At 29.1% G+C, this 19,552-nt stretch overlaps 3 protein-coding genes across 4 annotated transcripts; 1 reads left to right on the forward strand and 2 right to left on the reverse strand.

Annotated features, from left to right (window-relative positions):
• The first annotated feature begins 433 nt into the window (after positions 1-433).
• On the forward strand, positions 434-14,528 carry LOC126659957 (protein NRT1/ PTR FAMILY 5.14-like). 2 transcript variants are annotated; one of them, XM_050353300.2, is made up of 8 exons: positions 434-536; positions 716-933; positions 2,266-2,819; positions 4,418-5,196; positions 7,862-7,942; positions 8,021-8,238; positions 12,686-13,215; positions 13,620-14,528. In XM_050353300.2, exons 1-8 carry the CDS (start codon positions 443-445, stop codon positions 14,428-14,430), a joined length of 3,285 nt encoding a protein of 1,094 aa, XP_050209257.1. In that variant the 5' UTR covers positions 434-442; the 3' UTR covers positions 14,431-14,528. The 2 variants fall into 2 exon arrangements, with proteins under 2 accessions (XP_050209257.1, XP_050209248.1); XM_050353291.2 differs by having other exon boundaries at positions 4,418-5,146; positions 7,839-7,942.
• On the reverse strand, positions 14,411-15,962 carry LOC126659948 (uncharacterized). The gene is made up of 4 exons (XM_050353281.2): positions 15,728-15,962; positions 15,029-15,088; positions 14,777-14,823; positions 14,411-14,652 (listed from the first exon to the last, which is right to left on the reverse strand). Exons 1-4 carry the CDS (start codon positions 15,884-15,886, stop codon positions 14,565-14,567), a joined length of 354 nt encoding a protein of 117 aa, XP_050209238.1. The 5' UTR covers positions 15,887-15,962; the 3' UTR covers positions 14,411-14,564.
• A 1,691-nt stretch (positions 15,963-17,653) lies between these two features.
• On the reverse strand, positions 17,654-19,152 carry LOC126675274 (uncharacterized). Its single transcript, XM_050369889.2, has 2 exons — positions 18,776-19,152; positions 17,654-17,762 (listed from the first exon to the last, which is right to left on the reverse strand). The coding sequence occupies exons 1-2, from the start codon at positions 19,150-19,152 to the stop codon at positions 17,654-17,656; spliced, it is 486 nt and encodes a 161-aa protein (XP_050225846.2).
• Between the last annotated feature and the right edge of the window lie 400 nt (positions 19,153-19,552).

Consider the following 19,552-nt stretch of genomic DNA (forward strand, 5'->3'; position numbering starts at 1 on the left):
TGCTAGACATGCATGTTGCATGTGTGGTCACCATGCTTGGCTTATTTCACATATACAGTCTTATTTTCTCCTTTACTCACCAAAGTTTACCTCTATATCAAATTGGTATCATATCTTTAATTTGAATCAATTTAGTAACCAACCTTTTAATTTTTCAAATCAACTGAAGGTCACTTGTTCAATTCCACACACATTTTTTAATAATGTGGAAACCAGCGATATAGAAATTTGAATATCGTTAGGATAACTCACTTGATCAAACTATATCAATATGTCGACAAATTGATTAAAATAAAAGACATTTTTCCAATCAATATTATGATACAAAAGGTAAAGTTTGGTGACCAAACGGGTAAATAGCCCAACACATACAACTCTTTAAATTTCTTCTAGCATTTTCATTTCTCTTTATTTACTACAGATACTACAAACTCAATTAATAATGGAAGACATAGTTGATGGATCAGTTGACTACAACGGCCGGCCTATCAACCGGTCAAGCTCCGGAGGATGGAGGTCGGCATCTTTCATTATAGGTAACCCAAAATCAAGAATCAAGTAATAATAATTAATAACACACACAAAAATAAACAATAATCAAGATTTTAGTATTAAGTGAATCAATATAAATACTATATATAGAAAATTCTTCTCTGTTCTAACAAAAAAAATTAAATTTTGTATTTGATGTGATTATGTACGTATATTGTTGCAGCTGTGGAGGTGGCGGAGAGGTTTGCTTATTTTGGGATATCTTGCAATCTGATAACCTACTTAACCACTTATCTTGGGCAATCCACCGCGACTGCGGCGGAGAACGTGAATATATGGTCAGGCACGTCCACCCTGTTGCCGCTTGTAGGAGCGGTTGTTGCTGATTCCTTTCTTGGACGCTATTGCACTATTATTCTTGCTTCTTTTGTTTATATATTGGTTAGTATTTTATTTTCTTCAATCCTCAACTGATAGTTTTTCATTAATTATAAACACTGAATAATTAAAGGTTAACGTTATAAAAATTCACAAACTTTTCTCGTTCTAATCACGCTGTTTAAAAATCGTCATTTTCATACACAAACTATCAATTTTTCTCAAATTCATACTCCGTTCAAAATCCGGTGAAAATTGCTGAGTTGTCAACTGGATAGTGACATGTCATCACGAACCAGATAGTGACACGTCATCAATTTTTGCCGGATTTTTGAACGGTGTATGGATTTGAGAAAATTTGATAGTTGTTATATAAAATTGACGATTTTTAAATGGCGTGATTAAGATTAGAAAATGTATAAAGTTGGTGAATTTTTATAACATTACGCCAATAAGTAATGATAATTTTCTGATCTTTGAACTTTAAAAATTTCATATAAAATGGAATTGATCAGCATGAGAGTTTTTTTTATATCATGCTGATTAATTAACTAATTTAGTTTTTGCATATTATATTTATTATACTTCATTAATTTATAACTTTGAAGATTCTATTTATTTTAACTTTTATAATGTATTTTATTTAATAATATTATGTTAATGATTAGTGTCTAAATTATGACTTTAAAATTTATATTATTATAGACAGTAAAACTCTTTTTTTATTAGAATTAAAATAAAATAAAATTTTATATTTAAAGTATAAAATATAGTATATAGAATGATGTAATATTACATCATTTTATATACTATATTTTATAAAATTAACATGAGGAAATTGTGAAAAAAAAAAGGCCGATTACAAATACAATACTAATCATACAAGACAGGAAATGAGCTGCTGTAACATGAAGAAAATATTGTCATAGTTTTCATATATAATCCTGAAATCAAGGGATAAAAATTGACAACTAAACTGAAAGTAGAAATAGAAGACAAAAAAAAGTTGAAAATATGGATTCAAATATTTACAATATAAAGAAAACTGATAGTTTAGACAGAAATCTAAAATACTTTTAGTCAACAGGATTCTGGAAAAAATGGCATGAAACCAAAAGCAGGAAAAAATTAGCAGTACTATTTAAAAATATCCGAACCCTAATACACCCATCTCTCTTTTACGTGACCAACTCTATAAATACGGATCAGCAAATTTATTATTTCTAAACACTGCTATATACTTTCTGTTATAAAATTGAAGTTTAGATATTTTTAGTTACAAAATAAAATAAAACAAAGTAAACTTCAGATACATTAAGTAAAAATAGCTCCGATGTTGTTTGACCATGAACTGCCAATGCTGATACCATTATTCTTTGCAAATGCCTATAATAGGGACTCAGTTTATTGACACTGTCAGCTGCCTTAACCTCTCAAAACATTACCAAATGCAGGAATTCCGAAAACAAAACATCATGTGAACCTCCTCGGTACCAAGTAATGTTGTTCTTCCTCTCTTTATATTTAGTAGCAGTTGGTCAGGGTGGACACAAACCTAATGTTCAAGCTTTTGGAGCCGATCAATTTGATGGCAAACATCCCAAGGAAAAAATAGCAAAAAATTCATTTTTCAATTGGTGGCTTTTTAGCTTATCTTTTGGCATTGCCTTCACGTTTATTGCTCTTGTGTACATTCAAGAAAATCTGAATTGGGTTCTTGGATTTGGTATTCCGTGTATTGCTTTGCTAGCTGCATTGCTTATTTTCTTGATTGGAAGCAGAACTTATAGGTATAGTGATAAGAAAAATATCAAGAATCCATTTACTTGTGCCGGTCATGTAATTAGTAGAGCCATCGGAAATTGTCGAAAAGCTTGGAAGAATTCTTCACGTATTGCTAGAGAGACGGAGGAGGGAGCTTTCTTAATTGATCAATCTGAGCTTTTCAAGTAAGATTTTTATGCTTTAAATATATGAGTTTAATTGCGGCATATTGCGTAGATTATACTCATTATCCCTGGACTATCTTCTTTCTTTCAGAATCATCCTTAAACTTTAATTCGTACTCTAATTATTCTTAAATTTTTATTTAATAATTTAGTTGTCTTTAACTTGATTCTTTTTAACTCCGTTAATTTTTTATGATGTTTTGTCTGATTTGACGATTCATTTGGTGACATGTCAGGTAGGAGATATCCTACTGAACTTATTAAAATCACAAAATTACTATTGAATTCATTACAAGTTATCCAACGATACTGTGAATATTTTTGAGATTTTAATGGCTTTAATAAACGTTTTGAGATTTTAATGGCTTTTATAAAAAAATTAAGATTTTATTTGGTTCAATAGGATACCATCTGGCTGACATATCATCAAATAGTATATCAAGTCATATAACACATCATTAAAAGTCTGAGTTAGAAAAAAAAAACTCACGGTAGACACAACCAAATTATTTCATAAAAATTTAGGAATAATTCGGATATAAATTAAAATTTAATGACGGTTTGAGAAGAGAAAAAATAGTTCAAGGACATTTAGTAAAAATTATCCCACACAATTTAGAAACTTTTGCCTTGTTTACCAAATTTATGAAAAAAAATTCAATTTATATTTCTTAAGATATTTATATTATCTTTTCATTTTTAAAATTATTTTTTCAGAATTTCTATTCTTTTCATTATAGTATTCATTTATATAATATTAGATACTACATGAACTATCATTAAAATACTATCTCTCTTTTAAATTAAGAGACACTATTTTCATTTTTTAAGTCCCAAGACGGTAATTTATTACTTGAATGCTTAATTGTCATGTATGCGTTCATTAATATTGGTTCAATGCATTGAAAATATATTACACAAAAGATACTAAAAGACAAAATTGCTACTATAATAAATGAGGATAAGTGTACTATTTTTTTTATAAATTTGCTCATTTTATTTTAATAAGTACAATTTTTTAAGACTTGTATTTGTCCTAAACTGTCTATTAATTTGGGACAGAGGGAGTTACTATAATAAATAAAGATAAGTGTACTATTTTTTATAAATTTACTCATTTTATCTTAATAAATACTATTTTTTAATATTTTTATTTATCCTAAATTGTCTATCAATTTGAGACGAAGGGAGTAAGAAATTACTTATGTGACAATTGATGGGGTAATCAGACATGCCATATCTACAGCTATATATAATAAATCTTATTCGATTCTAAATTATAAAAAAATTATTTCTTAGCTGAAATGATCAATTTAGTTGATCAATTTTAAAATTAGAGCATTGTTGTTCATTTTTGGTATAAATTGAAAAAATTAAATCAAATTAAAAATTAACTGAACTGACTAGTTCAATTCATTTGGTTTAAAATATTTGAATTGAATGCACACCCCTATTATATATATATATATATATATATATATATATATATATATATATATATATATATGTGTGTGTGTCGCACCAACAATTTAATGTCCTCAAATTTTGAAATATTCTGATCTCATTTTTATTTTTCTTCTTTTGGTGGGGTCAATAAGATTTGAGAACGAAGCACAAGTGCAAATAGGAGATGGTGCAATGAAAGATGAAGCAAGGGCATTATTGAGGCTTATTCCAATATGGGTTACTAGTTTACCCTATGCAATTGTATTTGCACAAATCGGAACTTTCTTCACAAAGCAAGGACTCACAATGGACACCACATTTTTTCCAGGCTTCCAAATTCCGCCTGCTTCACTTCAATCCTTCGTCACCTTTCCAATTATTATTCTCATTCCAATTTACGACCGTATTTTCCTCCCTCTCGCAAGATTTTTATCCGGAAATCGACATGGAATCACAATGCTCCAACGAGCCGGAACTGGGATGATTATTTCTACGTCTTCGATGGTAATCGCATCGCTGATCGAGCAAAAAAGGCTTAAAACCGCTCGAGATTACGGGTTGGTGGATCTTCCGAACACAAAGATTCCGATGAGTATATGGTGGCTAGTTCCTCAGTATGTGCTATGTGGTGTTTCAGATGTGTTTACAATTGTTGGCCTTCAGGAATTTTTCTATGATCAAGTTGGTGATGATTTAAGAAGTGTGGGGCTTTCACTGTTCTTCAGTGTGATGGGTGTTGGCCACTTTTTGAGTAGTTTTCTTGTGCGTGTCATTGATAGAGTCACAGATAGAGACGGGCTAGAGAGCTGGTTTTCGAACAATCTGAATAGGGCACATCTTGATTATTTCTATTGCCTGCTTGCTATACTTAATGCACTTGGATTCTTTGCTTTTCTGATTTTTGCTAGATTTTACATTTATAGGAGGGAAGGTGGTAGTTATATGTAAGTTATGTAAATATGGAATCAAATTAAATCGATATGATAAATTCAAGTCTGTATAATTTGAATTTATAAAAAAATTATATTTTGAATTGTGTTCGGTTATAATCCAATGTATTACCCCTAATATATGGACGGATGTGCATCGGTTGATTCATTAACGAATTGAACCGAACCAAATTATGCAAATAAATTTTTATAATCTATTAATTGTTCATTACATAAGAATGTAAAAGAAAATTTGATATTTAAGTCCTATAAAAAATTATAATAACACTTTAATTTTTTAACAAGTACAAAAATAATACTATATAAATAATTTGGTTAAGTCTGGTTTGATTAATTTAAAAATTTATATTAAAAATTAAACCAAACTAAATTATTAATTTGACTTCTCAAAATAAATTAATCATAATCAAATTAAATTAATTAAAACCGAGCACAAAAAGATTTACTTTGGTCCTAATAATTAATTTGGGTATACTGTAATAATGCACACTTATACTCGCTATTACTTTTCTATATACTTTCTCAATTCTATTTTAGAAGTCTCATCGCATTTACATAAAAATTAAGAAAATACTAAAAAGATATTAATTACTATATATGTTTTCTTTAGTTTTGCCTTTTTTAGTGACAGTGGAGTTTTCTATATGAATTTTTTTATAAGGTGATTTTTTTTAAAAATAAAAAGAGAAGATCAATGCAAGAGTCTTTTAAAATAAAAATAAAACTTTTAAAATGAGACACTTCAAAATGAAACATAAAACTTTTAAAATAAAATGAAGGAAAAATAATTTTTATTTCTTTAGATATAAATGAATTCGTTGGTCTGTAGTGAATAAAGTAAATGCATAAGTATAAATGACACATTGATTTATAAAAGTTCAGCACCACCAGCTTACATCCACTTTCCAAAATATTCCTACTTTGAATTTTTGCTTCACTATCAGTCTTTATTTGGAATTAGAAACAAAGTATTTAAGAATTATAGCCCTAAATTCTACCCAATTTAATTTCGCAATGAAATATTGTATAATAAACCATTTATATATAATTTGTTTTGTTTAGTCACTTCGGTTAATTTAAAAACTTTAGTCTAAAAACGGGATCAAACCAAATTAATTAATTTTTTTACAAAAATTAACTATATATAACTGAATGAAATTACCTAAAAACTAAACTAAATTGAAATTTCTATTTGGTTGATGAGTTCATTTGGTTATATCTTTTTGGTATGACTGTAAAATGTCTTGAACTGGATCTAACTATGAAACGCCAACTTTAAATCTTTCACATTCATATTAATCCCCGCCCGAATTGAGTAAATTGACCCTAAATTTTAAACAGCTGTATATATAAGTGTGGTTCGAACCCGCATTCTCGTTTAAGTTAAAAGAGCGCCTTAACAACTCATTCAGGTCTTAGGATTCTGATTATATTAATAAATTTGTGTTTTTTTATTATTTTTGTTTCTTTTTCTTCTAAGTTACTCTTCCCATATATTGATTCTTTAAAAGAAAAAGTATGTGATTTAGTTTTAAAAGGTAATAATTAAAAGCTAATCCCTTTTAAAAAAACCCACCTTTTAGCCCCAATTCAATTGCACCTTTATGTTGTAAAACCACCACATATACCCAAATTACGATCTTTCGCTTTCAATTGCACCCTCAAATTTAAAAATCCACAGCTTTTAATTTCAATTACACACTCAAACATCAAATTGATATTTTTTCAATATTTCAAAATTTAGCAAATATTCTAAATAGTCTTTAATGTTATTATAAAATAAAAATACTAGTGGTCTTTTTCCGTAAAACTAATTTAAATTTAATTTAAAATCTACATTTTAAAAAAATAATATTGAATTGAGGCTAAAAGGTGGGATTTTTTTTTTAAGTGGATTAGCCTATTTAAAATAAGGCTTAATCACTCAAAAACCCCTCACCTTTAAACTTTTTCTCAATTCCACCCCGACGTTGAAAATTTGTCAATTTTGCCCACTTTTGAAATTTCCGTTTTCAATTGTACCCCAATATTTTAATTTTTGTTAATTTTTTTACTTAAATAATGAAATCATTCAATTAATTAAGTCTAAACATGAAATTAAATTCTTTTTTATTCAAAAAAGTACAAATAAGTCCTTTATTTTTAAAAACTAACTAAAAACCATAGTCAAATTAACACTAATTTAAAATCTTAATTAATTTAACTAAATTTAAATAAATTTTAAAAATATACAATTAATATATGCGAGACATGGAGAATGTTTTAAACAAATTTCCAAACGCAAAAGACGTTAAGTTAATTTTTCAGGGTACAATTGAAACACAAAAATGCAAAATAGGGTAAAATTGATAAATTTTCAACGTCAGGGTATGATTGAAAAGGGGCTAAAAGGTCAGGGTTTTTTAAGACATTAGGCCTTAAAATAAAGAATAGAATTGTAGCTTATAACATAATACAAGGATTAGAGGGTTATTTTTTTACCCAAATTTGAGCCCCTGACGCGGCAGCATAGGAGAATGCCACATGGGTGTCAGCTTGACTTTTCTTCAGCTTACGCGAATTCACATATATATTTATAGCAGCGGCATGCTCAGATTTTTGAAGCCAAAATGGCAATCACTACAACTCCATTAATAGAAGACACAGTAGACGGATCGGTGGACTACAAAGGCCGTCCGGTTTACCGATCAAGCTCCGGCGGATGGAGATCAGCATCTTTCCTAATAGGTATAAATGTAATATTTCTTCTGTTTTAGAAGTTAATCCATCTTGAAATGTAAACGTATAATTATGTGTTTTATATAGCTGTGGAAGTAGCAGAGAGATTTGCATATTTCGGTATATCTGCCAATCTGATAACCTACTTGACGGGTTCGCTCGGGCAATCGACGGCGAGGGCGGCGGTGAATGTGAATACATGGTCCGGCACAGCCACTCTTTTGCCGCTTTTAGGAGGTGTTGTTGCTGATTCTTTTCTCGGCCGATACTTCACCATCATTTTTGCTTCTCTTATTTACATCTTGGTGAGTAATTCATCACTTATCTATTTCCTTCTCTTAATTTCATTTATGGGTTCTGATTCTTGGATGCCGCCGAATGATCTTTAAAAACGTCGGCAGGGGGGATTTTTTTTGGAGAAGTCCAACAAAAAATCTGGATGTGATCAATGTGATGGTCATTCTTATAATTTTTAAATCAATTAATAGTCATTATCCCGTCCATAATTAATGCATGCTTAAAGAAAAAGGCTTAACACATCCAATGGCCCTTGTACGCGCAAGGCGGGGCCATAATTGAATTGTAGGGGATCAATTATAAAAATAAATAAATTTAATATCTATTTTAAAGAAAATAAAAGATAATTGAGTTCTTTAAAGGAAACAAAATGAGGGGGTCCATTAATTAAAAAAAAAAACAGACCCAATAACTAGAGAAATTTTTATATAAATTTAGTCCTTCACATCATGAAATAAACCTATCATATTATATACGTTATTAAAATAATGGCAATTTTGTTAATTTTTTTGTTATTTATTTACATATTTAAATAGTAATATTACAAGATTAACATCATTTTAATGGCATGGCATAATGTGATAGGTTTAGTCCACTGATAACATGGTGGACTGTTTGGTTAATAATTTTTACATAAAAAATTAATAAAAGATTTATATATTTTAAAAAATTATTTATATGATTCATCTTTTAAATTTCCTTTATTCAGTGAGCACCAGATGTGATAAATTTGATGTGATATTGATTATTTAATATTCTATTTTAAATTAATGTGGAGTTCTAAAGAAATTAACCATGTAGCATAAATATTCATTAATTAACTGGATTGCTAAACACCGTCCCTTTTTACTTAGCACCGCACAGCCACATTACATTTTTGCCCTTTTCACTTTTTGAATAGAAAACCAACTCATAAACAAAAAACATAAATTCTCTCAACTCATTCAACTCTATTCAAATTCATATTTTACGAAAATGTCGAATTCCGAACGAGATGAAAATCGCCATAATCTTCTAAATGAACCTGCAAAACATAAATACTTACGTTTAACAAATCGTAATAATATGTAATACAAAGTCGTAATAATATGTAATAAAAAATCACTGTAATTATTAAAAAAAATCATTTTAACGTTTTTTTAAAAAAAAAAAATTAATTTCCGGCCGCGACGTTTCGGTCGCGGCCGGAAAAGGGGGACGCCGGCGTCCTCTCCAGAAGAGTGGACGCCGGCGTTCGGCGTCCCCTCTAGAGGAGGGGACGCCGAAAATTGGCGTCCCCTCCTCTAGAGGGGACGTTGGTTTTCACGTCCTCTCCTCCGGAGAGGACGCCGAATTCCGGCGTCCCCTCCTCTGGAGAGGACGTGAAACGCAATCGTCCCCCTTTAAAAATTTTAAATAAAAATTTAAAAAAACTATTTTTTATCTCGGAAAAGCCGGAAAAACTTGTTTCCGAACGTCGATATTCGTTTTCCGACGAATTATACTCGTTATCCATCATTTTACTCGACTTTTTACGTAGTTGTTCGAGTGTGTTCGAATAAGTTGAGAGAACTTTTTTTTTGAAATTTTGCTAGAGGGGCAGAAATGTCTTTTGCCTGTGCGGTGCTAAGTAAAAGCGGGCGGCGAATAGCAACACCCTTAATTAACTGGGGACTATGATTTGCATGGTAAAAAGATAGAAAGTGGGAGGGACGGTAATATAAAGAAAAGGAAAAGAAAGACGGAAATAAAAATTAGATAATAAATTTATTTTTATGGGTATATGATATATAACATGATTGGGATTGGAAAGATAAAAGAAAAAAGTATTTAATTTTTATTTGGATAAATAAAAGAAAAGAAAAATAATAATTTTTAAAGACAAATCATCCTATTAATTTTATTCATTTTTAAATCTGTTTTATATCATTTGATTAGAAATTTAGTTGATTTTTTATAAATTTAATTAATTCGTCTTTAAATTAATTACTTTACATACTACAAAGTTCAAAAAATAATGACATTCATATTAATTAATAAAAGTAAAAAATGTGAAAAATAAATTATTTTAATAATTATTACAAAAAAAAAAGAAAATCATTACGATATAAAAATCAAAAAATTGTTAATTGCAAAATCCTATTAAAATATTTATGAATATAGTATCAAATATAAAAAAAATCAAAATCAACTAATATTTGTTTTTTTTATATAATTTGAATATTTATAAGACAAATTTGAAATTATTGAAAATTAATAAAGATAGATAACACAAGTATTGTAAGATTTTTGTATTTTTAATTGGAGTTGAATTTATTTCAATTTTAATAAGGTGAATGAAGGGAATGAATGATTCATCTCCTATTTCCTTCCTCTTTCACTTAATTAGTTTATCCAAACAAAAACAAAAAAGTAATTACCTCCGCATTATCTTCCTTTCCCTTCTTTTTTATTAAACTTAATCCATGAAAAGCGTAAATGTATAATATTATCTTTCTCGTACCTTAGGCCCTTCCTATTATAGGCCCATATTTATAAATTTTTGAAATTATTGTATAACATAGGTTAATTATGGAGTAACTAAACATGATCAGAAAAAATACTTATAAATTAGACTTTGGACTGTCAAATGCTAAAAAATGAAAAGTTAGTTTTTATAACCAAATTTTAAAAGTTATGCTTAAATCGGAGATTGAGATTTTATATGCAAATAATTCTCTTTTTTTTATCATAAATGATATATAAATTATATTAAAATCAATTTTAATTCCACAAGTAGATTATACTATACAATTATAAAATAAAATAATAATGTAAACCAATTATTTTATAAACTTATCAAACAATTCAATCAATAAACTTGATTTAAAATTTAATTAACAAAATAAGATATTTTACATTCTAATTCCTACATTAAAAATTAACAAATAAGTAACCACTTGTCTATTTTCTTATGAATTCTTATACAGATTTGCGAAACACGCCATTTATAAACTGAACCAATGTTTTTCTTTTGTTTCGAACTGAATCAATGATATTAAACATCATTAAATCTGTAAAATTTACATACGACTCCTATTTCTTTTTGGGGTTTATGTCATAAAAATTCACTAACTTCACACGTTTTCTCATGTTAATCACATAGTTTAAATATTCTCATTTTCATGCACGAACTACCAACTTTTCTCAAATTCATGCACGATGCTGAGGTATCACGGCTCAATTGGCATAATTCGCTGAGGTGGAGGTCATTTACACCAATGAATAAGTGCCACCTCAACACCGTGCATGAATTTGAAAAAAAGTGGTAGTTCGTGCATGAAAATGAGAAAAATTAAACTGTGTAATTAAAATGAGAAAACGTGTAAAGTTCGTGATTTTTTTTGACATCAACCCTTCTTTTTGTTAATTTCACCGACAGAATGACAATTCATATTCTTGGATGCCTAAATCTTTAGACATGATCTTATTAAATTTTCCTTAAAAAACACTCAAGGAGAAGTCCAACAAAAAATCCGAGTGTGATCAGTGTGATAGTGGTTCTTTTAATTTTTAAATCGATTTTTTTATAATTAAGGGGTCCATCACTAATGCACTAAAGAAGAACTTTAGTCAATAATTATTAATTAAATGAGGAGTTAATATAAATGTTTAAATACATTCTCGTGCGCCATGAGGGTCTTTTTTTTATTTAGAAAGCTATGTTTGTTCTATTTTTGTATTTAATAAATAAACTCTAGAATATAGTGAATTTGGCTCAGCTATTATTTTCTTTTACAATTGTTATTGGTAAAACGATGAAAAAGTTGTAAAAGCACAATTATAAGTTTTTTTCTTGAATTAAATGCACAATTTGAAACATAAGTTGGCAGTATAGAAATCAGATATAGGTTTTAGGCATAATAATCTATAAACATCAAACATGTGCCATTTTATTTGATTATAAGCTTTTTAATTTTATCAATTATAACCTAATTTAAATAATTTTATTTCAGTTTTAATCAAAATTCACTCAATTAAATCAACTAAGCATTATTTTACGTATATGCATCTTTTTTATTTTTGTTTTTTCGTAATTCAATTGGGTGGGTTTGGTTTAAAAAGGCCACTATCTAATAACTGCCACGAGTAAAATCATATTAATTTATTCAATTAGAAAGACTTATTTACAATCGAAAAAAAACATTTCAAATCATATGCTAGCATTGATAAAATTTTAAAAAATTGTTGTAATTAGTAAAAACAATAGATATCTGGATTTTATTGGTTCATTATGCCTAGATTTTGATAGAATTAGTCAAAAGAAAATTTGAAATCTTGACCGAGTAGAAAATATTTCTATTTAGTGTTTACCTTATGTTTCGAGTGCTTTGAATCATGGATACGACTATATTACTACTCAGTTGTAAATGTATATTACTATTTTGGATCTGCTAATGTTCATCAGCTTCGATGTGAATTGTTAATGTACGACAGGGACTAGGCTTGTTGACTATATCAGCTGCTTTAACTACGGACTGTAACACAAACAATAGTAGCACATCGTGTGGTCCTCCTCGATATCAAGTAGGGTTGTTCTTTTTCTCTCTGTATTTAGTTGCTGTCGGTCAAGGCGGACACAAGCCGTGTGTTATAGCTTTCGGAGCTGATCAATTTGATGCCAAACATCCAAAGGAAAGTATAGCAAAGAGCTCGTATTTCAATTGGTGCTATTTTACCATTTCTGTTGGCATTACAGCAACAATGATGGTGGTAGTCTACATTCAAGAAAACTTTAATTGGGTTCTTGGATTTGGAATCCCCTGCATTTTCATGTTAGCTGCATTACTTTTATTCTTGCTTGGAAGTATGAATTATAGATATAGCGTCAAACGAAATGAGAAAAACCCATTTACACGTATCGGACAGGTAATTGTCCGATCAATTGGGAATCGACGAAAGACATCTTCAAGCACAGCTTCAGAGGAGGAAATTTACGTGTATGAGCAAACGTCCGAAAGATTAAAGTAAAGTATTACAAGAATTTCTTTTGTGGGTTAAAATATTTTACGGTTATCAAACAATAGTAACGGTTACTGACTTTCAAATTCTTATAATTTGGTATCCCAACTTCAGTTTTACCAATAACGTTAAGTCGCTAAATGATTTTCCGTGATTTCATGTTTTCGTTGGTCGCATAAGCAATTAGAAAGTTATGCCTTTTTTCATCGGCCATAGAAAAAAGATCACCTTACATGGCAAAATTAGAAAGCCACATCCTTTTTCGTCCCAAGTTGATATCGTTTTGTAAAAGCACTACAGTTGCTACAGTTTAATAGCTGCAACAATTTTTAACCCGTCTCTTTCTTGTAATGTAAGAATTTCTGAATATATGAATTGGACTAACGGATTGATCTTTTTTTTGTGCAAGGTTTCTGAACAAAGCACTCATATCATCAGATGATTCTACGAAAGATTCTGAAGTATGCAGTGTTAGAGATGTTGAAGAAACAAAAGCATTGCTGAGGCTCATTCCGATATGGATTACGAGTTTACCATATGCAATTGTGTTTGCACAAACCACAACTTTCTTCACAAAACAAGGGGTCACAATGGACAGAACAACATTTCAAGGTTTCAAAATTCCAGCTGCTTCACTTCAATCCTTCATTGGTTTCTCTATTATAACTTTTATTCCAATCTACGATTGCATATTCGTGCCTTTTGCGAGATTCTTGACTAAGAATCCCTCCGGAATAACAATGCTTCAAAGAATTGGAACTGGGATGTTCATATCCACTCTTTCAGTGATAACCGCAGCTTTAACCGAGCAAAAGAGACTCCACACTGCAAAGGAATACAGAATGGTTGATCAACCGAACGCGATAGTTCCAATGAGTATTTGGTGGTTGGTTCCTCAGTACGCATTATGCGGTGCAGCAGACGTGTTTACAATCGTTGGCCTTCAAGAATTTTTCTATGATCAAGTACCTGAAGAGCTCAGAAGTGTAGGGCTTTCGCTCTATCTGAGTGTGATAGGTGTTGGAAGCTTTATTAGTAGCTTTCTTGTGTCGATCATTGACAAAGCAACGGAGAGAGATGGAGAGGAGAGCTGGTTTTCGGATGATCTGAATAAGGCACATCTGGATCGTTTCTATTGGTTACTTGCTGCATTAAGTGCATTAGGGTTCATTGTGTTCTTATGTTTTGGTAGATCATACATTTATAGGAGGACGAATTGAATTTAGAAATCCTTCTTGTACGTACATTATATCATTTTGTAACTTGAATTTGTTTGAAAATTGGAATTTCACAGAAATGAATGGTCGAATTCATAATCTATTATGATCTTAGCATAGAGAAGTATTAGATGTAATTATCTTTCTCCTCTTTGCTCTGGTGTGAGTCCTCCTTTACCACAGTTTGGACAGCTCTTGAGCCCAAATCCTTGACAGTCAAAACATCTGAAACAAATTACTATATCATTAGCAAATATGGTAATCAATATGAAACCAAATGAAACAAAAAACAACAATTATTAATTGATATGCAACTTATTTGAAAATATAAAGGTACTACTATTCTTACTTCCATCGCTCAAATATATTTCCGTTCTTTTTATTTTTTCCCGAACCCTGAAGAAATAAAAATAATAATTTGTTAGTATTACATTGTACAATAATTGATGCTTATATTAGCCATGAATTTTAGTGCAATGTTATTCAATCTTGATTTGTTTACAGTAAAAGGCAGCTAAATTCACAAGTGTAATCTTCATTTGAGTAAATTCTATCATCAATGATTATTTAACATTTACAAATTAAGAGGTCAGCTGTGTACCTTGCATCCTGCACATTCTACTGCACCTTTGCCTCCACATGTTTTACATCCTTTTAAAATCTGCAAAATGAAACCAAAATAAAAGAAAAAAAAATGTTAAGAAAAATAAACCTCAATGATCTAATACTGGAATATATACTGTGAAGTGACAGAACTAGAAAATAAAACCACTGAAAAAAAAGGTTGAAAAATGAGATGGAATGAAATAGTTAATGAAGATACTAAAAGAGACAACTGAAAAGAAAATATATATTTTTTTTTGAAACTAACTGAAAGAAAAATTTCAATCAAAAAAAAAAAAAATGAAAGGAAAATACTTAATTTGCATTATAATTAAAAAAATGATAAGTATCAATATAAATAAAGCTTAATTATTCAATAATTTGACTTTCTTTTTATATCTAAATAAAAATAGTCAATTTTATTTCATTTATTAATTTTCAGTTTCAATTGTATCAATTTAATCAAATCGAATATTTTCCATTTGAAAAATGTTCAATGATGTCTTTTATAATAGACAAATAAACGCTTATTTAAACTATATGCAATCGTATGAAGGATATATTTAATTCTTTTTCAGATTGAAAAGACTTTAATTTGGAAAAATAGACAGAATTGAAGTGAAAAATGAAAAATTAAGCTATAAATCAATTATACTGCATAACATTTTATAAGAGGGATATATATAGTGTGACATACAGAATTGAGGGAGAATCCATCAGATTTTGCAGCAAATAGTATGAAACTTGTTGATTTAGTTTCAGTGCAGCTTTTATGTATTGCCCAATTGAATTTAGGAGCTGGTAGTGCTTGAGTTGGTGCCATCAAATTGGAGCTTCCACCACATAAGATAGCCATAATTTAATTAGCTTCAGTTTTCCAAGCAGAAAACATATATGGACTTGTTTTCTCTTTTACTTTGAAGATGAGGTTGAGAATTGTGGATATATTAGGAATCTGATGGCACCCACAAATTAATTTGTTTGGTGGGCCATTCTGCAATTTTGTAATGTCACTATTTTAAGAGGAAATTACACTATTTACCCAAAAAACTGAAAATAATTACAAAAGTATATGTTGACTTTTTTTATTTACAAAAATATTAATAATATTTACAAAAGTACAAAAAAATAAAAAATAATATCAAACATACGGTGTATACTGTGGGTATAATGTTAGTATACTAATAAACTAACATTATATCAACATTGTACCAAAATTATACCAACATTATACATACTGAGATTTTATTAATATTAAATAAAAATTTACCAAATTACATCAAATCGTATACTGAAAATTAAATTAATAATATACCAAAATTATACCATCAGTATAACAAGAGTATACAAATTTTCTAGTTCATTACCAACTATAGTGAAAAATACACATAAAAAAAAATACATGTTATCAACTAGAAAATATATATAAAAATTTATAATCAATATACCAAAAATATACTGAAATTATAAATAATAAAGCAAATATTATTTTTAAATTATCTGATTTATAGTTTTGATATTCCAAAATTATACCATAATTATACCGACATTATACAAATCGTACTTTTGTAATTAATTTTCATTTTTTGATATTTTTGTAATTAATTTTAAATCAGTCGTATTTTTGTAAATAAAAAAAGTTTACAGGTATTTTTGTAAATATTTTTAAAATTTTAGGTAGTTTGTCATCGTCCCCTATTTTAATATACAGATATAAAACTCAAAAAATATATTTACAAATAGATTAAATAAATCAATGTAATAATACAATAAAATCAATAAAAATATTATGATAAAAAAATATAGCAGTTTTGTTCATCAATGTTATGTTTTTTTTTTTAAAAAATATTGAAAATTTCATTAATAGAGAAATAAAAATACAACTTGATCAAATATTGAATATATCAATACATTCAAGAGGTACAATAATAGAACATCAGTAAAATAACAAAAAATCATATCTAATTTCTTCAATCGCATTGACGGAGCTCTTTGAATGTGCAACTCGGCGATCCGTCCGCTCCACTCGAAGGTTATTTTAAACCACAAATCGACTCTTTGGTCTTTGAATGAGTCCGATTGAGAGAATATTAGAAATAAGATTTCTACTGATAGCACTTCAGATCTACGTTCCGTAGATAATTCCATTAAGGAAATAGCAAAACCCATAAAGGGTAAGAGGCAGAACTCCACTAAGGAAGACAAAACATGCATAAAGGAAGAAAGAAAAAACCAATAGATCTCAGATCTGTGATTATTGACGTAAAATAAACTAAATACGAGATTTAAAGAGAAAACGAGAAGGTAGGGAGGTGATTTTGAACCAAACAATGGCCAAAATCACCTCCCTCTTGTTGCGGCTAGGGTTTCTGAAAAGAAAGAGAAAGTTTAGAGAGATGAGAGAGAATTGTCAAACTTTTTTTCAATGTTATGTTTTAAATATTTACATTTAAACAACAAATAAAAGATAATTCACTATTTTAATTATAATAGATCTGTTCATATTTGATAAAACTATTCCTTTATTTGTTAAAATTGATTTGTTAAAATTGATAAAGATATTAAGATCCTCATCTGTAACTAAGAGATATTTGTCTAAAAAGTAAAAAATGCTCGTTTAAGTTCATCTCAGACAAACAACTGGTGGCGGCGGATAAGTGGAGTTGGAGGTGGTGCCTACCGGAGGTGGAGGGGGTAGGAGGTGGTGCCTGCCGGATATGGAGGTGGTGCTGCTATGGAGGTGTGGAGGTAGGAGGGAAGTAAGGAAGAAGATGTGTTGATTTTTTTAATTATCTTTCATTATTTAATATTTTAATTTTACTGCAAAGTTAATTTACCTAGACCTGCCGTAACTCCTTGGTGTGTATCAACTAGAAGAATTCAAAAAAGAAAAAAGAATCTAGATATTAATGGCAAAATCATGTTTTAATTAATTAAATATATTTGAGCTATTTAAAACTTTGTTATCATTCATATATCTTATAATTGTTTATGGTTCATATATGGTTTTATATTTTTGAAATTCTTTTGAAAGTTTAAATATGTTTACAATTACTTATACATATACAAAATTATTTATTTATTGAAAATATTAAAATTACAATATCAGAGGTCATAAAATGTATTATATGATGTTATATAAATTGTCTAAAAGAATTCTCAAAAAAAAAGGTCTAAAAGATTGAGTATTTTTATTAAAAAAGTATTATTATTAAAATCTCATTTTCTTTAACAACAATTTAAAATAGATGTAAAATTAAAGTTAGCTATTTTTTATAATTGTAAAGTTAATGAGTTAAAAAACTAAATAGTGTTAGAAAAGAATAACGGTATAATATTATAAATAATTTTTAAGGACAATTATGTCATTAATAAATTAAAAAGATGAAAGTGGAGTGCAATTATTAAAATTTGGAGTGCAAAAATCTCCACCCTTCCGTAAATCTTTAGTTGTTGAATTTACTCTATGCGATTGATCTACCAAAAATTTGAATCTTAAAAAAATAATTTCGTATTTGTTACTAATTCTTTCCAAAAATTTATTATGTCCATAATAAAATAAATTATTCATAGCCTAAAAAAAGATATCAATTAGGTCCTTTCCACAATTTGCTGAGGTGAAAAGAAAAAAGCAAGCAAGCAAACATATAGAAAACATCCATTTCTTATTTATTTGAAATCCAATTAAATAGATCAGTAGGTGAACATGAGAGACAGAAATGGAAAATCAATGTTCAACTATTGCCAAGAAGGTGGAGGTGGAGGGGGTCTTCTAGGATCACTTGGACCGGATCTGTTAATTCTGAAACGCATTGGAGGTTCACCCGGAAATTTACGAGGACTCGGGCCAGAATAAGGCGGAGTCTGATCATCTATATGGAAATTTTTAATGTTGATACGCATAGGTGGTCTACCCGGAGATTTACGTGGACTCGGACCAGACGGTGGAACCTTACCTTTCATAGGGAAACTTTTAATGCTGATACGCATAGGAGGTTCGGCTGGAGATTTACGAGGACTCGGGCTAGACGGTGGAGTCTGACCACCACTAGCTATAGTAATAGAAGAGATGAAGAGAAGTATAAATACTACAGGCAAACAGGTTTTTGATAACAACTCCATTCTTGCTTGTGTATACTCTAATCAAATGAGTAATTTATATTGCCATTGACTATGCTTTATGGTAACAAAATCAGAATCGATCAGGTATTTATTAGCAAATCTAATATAGCATCTTTTCTTATTTTTGGCTTTTGTCAATTTCTCCATCCACATTTCAACTGTTTTCAGTATAGATTTTATGTTGTACGCTTATTTGCACTAAAATTCTTGAACTACTGCTATTTAACTCGCTAGACTTTTACACTAGTTTTTTTTACGTTATTTGACACGGTACTATGTTGTAATTGATAATATTTTTATTTTATTTTGGCCAAGGGTATAAAAATCTTTTAGTAAGTTATTTAGAAAGAGCATTTAAATCTTTTTAGTTTGTTTAGTCACTTAAGCCCTTGATGTTTTT

Source organism: Mercurialis annua, linkage group LG1-X, assembly GCF_937616625.2.
Source record: "Mercurialis annua linkage group LG1-X, ddMerAnnu1.2, whole genome shotgun sequence".
In the NCBI taxonomy this organism is placed as follows: Eukaryota; Viridiplantae; Streptophyta; class Magnoliopsida; order Malpighiales; family Euphorbiaceae; genus Mercurialis; species Mercurialis annua.